The sequence below is a fragment of the Centruroides sculpturatus genome, unplaced genomic scaffold, assembly GCF_000671375.1.
Source record: "Centruroides sculpturatus isolate CEXI.00-Female unplaced genomic scaffold, Cexi_2.0 scaffold588, whole genome shotgun sequence".
Taxonomy (NCBI): Eukaryota; Metazoa; Arthropoda; class Arachnida; order Scorpiones; family Buthidae; genus Centruroides; species Centruroides sculpturatus.
In genome coordinates this window covers 471,861-475,264 of record NW_019384816.1, presented here as the reverse complement: position 1 = coordinate 475,264, position 3,404 = coordinate 471,861, and the positions used below count along the sequence as shown (strand labels likewise).

The following is a 3,404-nucleotide window of genomic DNA, read 5'->3' as shown; positions in this document are numbered from 1 at the left end:
GCCGTGGTTTTCTTTATCTTTCATCTTGAAGAGTGTAACCACGGCTGAGAAAATATTTGTGTTTTGCACAAGAACTGAATCTTTTTACTCAAGACTCCTTAGGCTTGAGATATATTTTCAAGAATCAATTTCGACTACTAAAGTATGTCCCTTTTTTAATTCTTTAAAACTATCCATTATGAAAAAGAAATAAACGACTGTAGTGAAAGTAAAATTAGTATTCCTTATGAAAATATTCGTATTGTCTTATTCTAATTTGAACATATATATATAAATTTCTAATGTATAAATAATTTAAATAATCCAGCAACGAGTTGCTTATCTATTCCGGTACCATTTAAAACTGAGTGTGTGGCGCCATCCGTTATGATATTTTATTATAAAAAAACCTTGTTATACTTTTAATTATCATGCAATGACCAAATCTTAATTTTGATTGTAGAGATGAGTTTTATAAAAAAAATTTGTAAATACTAATAACAATACAATCGTCATTAAATCCGACCCTACTCGAGATACGACACACGACCTCCTTACTCTCCTTATCCCATCGAACTTTAACCACCTAAATTAATAACATCAATCTCCTGATACAGAAACTTCCTTGCAATTTATCAGAAATTTTTGACAAGACTTTTCAATGCGTGTTGAGCTCAAAAATGTAAAAATATTGATGGGTCATTCTTTCACCAAATGTCATACCATACTTTTTCCCTTTGTTTTCTATAACAGAGCCAGGAAAGTAAAAAAACACTTGAAATAACTAACTTTTAATCGCAACAATAAAACTCTAATTGCTAGAGTTTTATTGTTGCCTCACTGATTAATTGAGATTTAAAAGTTTGGATTTTTGACCGACTTGGTGATTTCCGCACTTTTCTGTCTCAGCAGGGNCTCTGTGCAAAGACTAAAGTGGCTCCATTGAAGGTTGTGACTCTTCCTAGATTAGAACTCTGTGCTATACAACTCTTAGCTAAGCTAATGCATCGAGTGAATCAACAATTGCAAATAAATAAAGAAGACATCTTAGCTTGGTCAGATTCAACTATAGCTTTGTCTTGGATTAAAAGTGAGCCTAGAAATTGGAAAACTTTCGTAGCAAACCGAGTAAGTGAGATTCAGACTTATCTTCCTCCACAACACTGGAAGCACGTTAAATCCAAAGATAATCCTGCAGACTATGCGTCACGTGGGCTTAACCCAGCTACGTTAAACTCGTGTGATCAATGGTGGAATGGACCAAAGTTTCTTTACGATGAGGAGGTAACTTGGAAAGTAAATACAATCAATTATTTTGATGTTAAGGAAGAAAGAAAGAAGACAATGGTCGCTTTAACAGGCAAAACTGAGATTGAAGATCCTTTGAATATAAGAAAATCATCTTCATGGTTAAAACTTCAACGCATCCTTGCTTACTGCAGAAGATTTATCAACAACTGTAAGAAAGAAAAGAAAAACAGACAAATAGGACAATTAACTCCAACAGAAACAAAACATTCAGCGATCTGCATTATTCGACATGTACAGCAGGTTTGCTTTAGAGATGTTTTTGAAGCAATTAAAACAAATAACTCAAAGCACAGATTACGCGCACTCGCACCATTTGTTGATGAGCAGTGCTGTCTTCGAGTTGGAGGTAGACTGCAGAATGCAAATATCAGTTTTGATGCAAAACATCCACTACTGTTACCAGAGAAACACCATCTCACAAAAATCATCGTGCAATATTTTCACAAGTTGCTGTTTCATCCGAGCATTAATCTTTTGATAGCTCAAATTCGACAACTGTTCTGGATTCCGCATACTCGAACTTCAGTAAAGAGGTATACTAAAGACTGTATGGCTTGTTTTCGAGATCGAGCTTCGGAAGAAAGTCAACAAATGGGTGTCCTTCCACAATATCGTGTTCAGCAACTGCGACCTTTTTCGAAGGTTGGAATAGATTACGCAGGACCATTTCCTATTAAGGTGTCACATGGAAGAACAACAAAACACTGGAAATCATATTTAGCGTTATTTATCTGTATGACTACAAAAGCAGTCCATCTTGAAGTCGTAAGTGATTTAACAACTGCAGCTTTTATAGCAGCTTTGAGAAGGTTTACTTCAAGAAGAGGTAAGCCCACTGATATATTTAGTGACAATGGCACAAACTTTGTCGGTGCTAACAATGAGCTTCGAGAGTTACTGCAATTTTTGAATAAAGACAGTACTAAACAGGAAGTTATTTCAACTAGTTGTAATCAAGGTATAAACTGGCACTTTATTCTTCCTCATTCCCCACATTTTGGCGGATTATGGGAATCAAATATCAAATCTGCTAAGAAACATATGAGAAGAATCATAGGCAATCAAATTCTTACTTATGAAGAATTAACCACTGTATTTAATCAAATTGAAGCTTGTTTGAATTCGCGACCTCTGACACCAATCACTGAAGATCCAAATGAACTATCAGCATTAACTCCAGCGCACTTCCTTCTTGGGGAAGCCCTAACTTCTTTACCAGAACCTGATCTTCAGCATATTAAGTTGAATCAATTATCTCGATGGCAGTTACTCCAGCGCATGGTGCAAGACATTTGGAAACGTTGGCATTTGGAGTACCTGAGCCAACTACAAAATAGACCAAAATGGACAGAAAAAAGAAGAAACCTGCAGTACAATGATTTAGTTCTTGTCAGAGAAAAGAGTATGCCACCTACAAAGTGGATTTTGGCTAGAATTATAAGAACTCACCCTGGTAAGGATGGACATGTCAGAGTTGTCGACATAAAAACAAAGGACGGAATATTTACTCGAAACATCAATCAGCTATGTAGATTGCCTGAAAACTCAAATAATCTTGAAATCTAGGGATTTCAAGGTGGGCAGGATGGATGGTGGGGTGATGGATGTTGCCACCCCGCGGACATTATGTTTTTTTTTGTTATTTTCTCATATTTATGTTTTACAAATTTATTATTGTTTAAATACTCCATAATTTAATTTATCTAGTTTTTTATACATTTTTTTACAACTGTAATTACTTAAATTATTAATAAATGTGTCATAACTCTCGTGAGAAAAGACAGAACGAGAACGAGAGCGTTTGATGAACGTTAGTTCGAAACAAAGTTTGTCCTGTCTCTTTCCAGCAAAAACGAGAAGCATAAACATACAGATCATTTATTACATAACAATTATATTATAGCATTTGATTTATATTTACAAAGGTTACGTAAGAGTTTCTCACAACGAGTCTAACTCGTGTTAAAAATTCTTTAAACTGCGTATAAAATAGAAATTTTTTAAATGTATTAGATTGGAAACTGAATGTGATAAACCCTTACATAAGATAACTTTTGTAATTATGTAAATCAAATACCATAATACACATAACGAACACATTTTATCGTAATCAC

The 3,404-nt window shown here is 34.5% G+C and overlaps 1 protein-coding gene across 1 annotated transcript; it reads left to right on the top strand.

The window, feature by feature from the left end:
* The first annotated feature begins 913 nt into the window (after positions 1-913).
* On the top strand, positions 914-3,032 carry LOC111629847. Its single transcript, XM_023373755.1, has one exon. It carries the CDS (start codon positions 982-984, stop codon positions 2,854-2,856), a length of 1,875 nt encoding a protein of 624 aa, XP_023229523.1. The 5' UTR covers positions 914-981; the 3' UTR covers positions 2,857-3,032.
* Positions 3,033-3,404: the final 372 nt, after the last annotated feature.

What these genes read in the sequence shown, in the direction of transcription:
- LOC111629847 (XM_023373755.1), top strand. Translation starts at nt 982, where the DNA reads ATGCATCGAGTGAATCAACAATTGCAAATAAATAAAGAAGACATCTTA.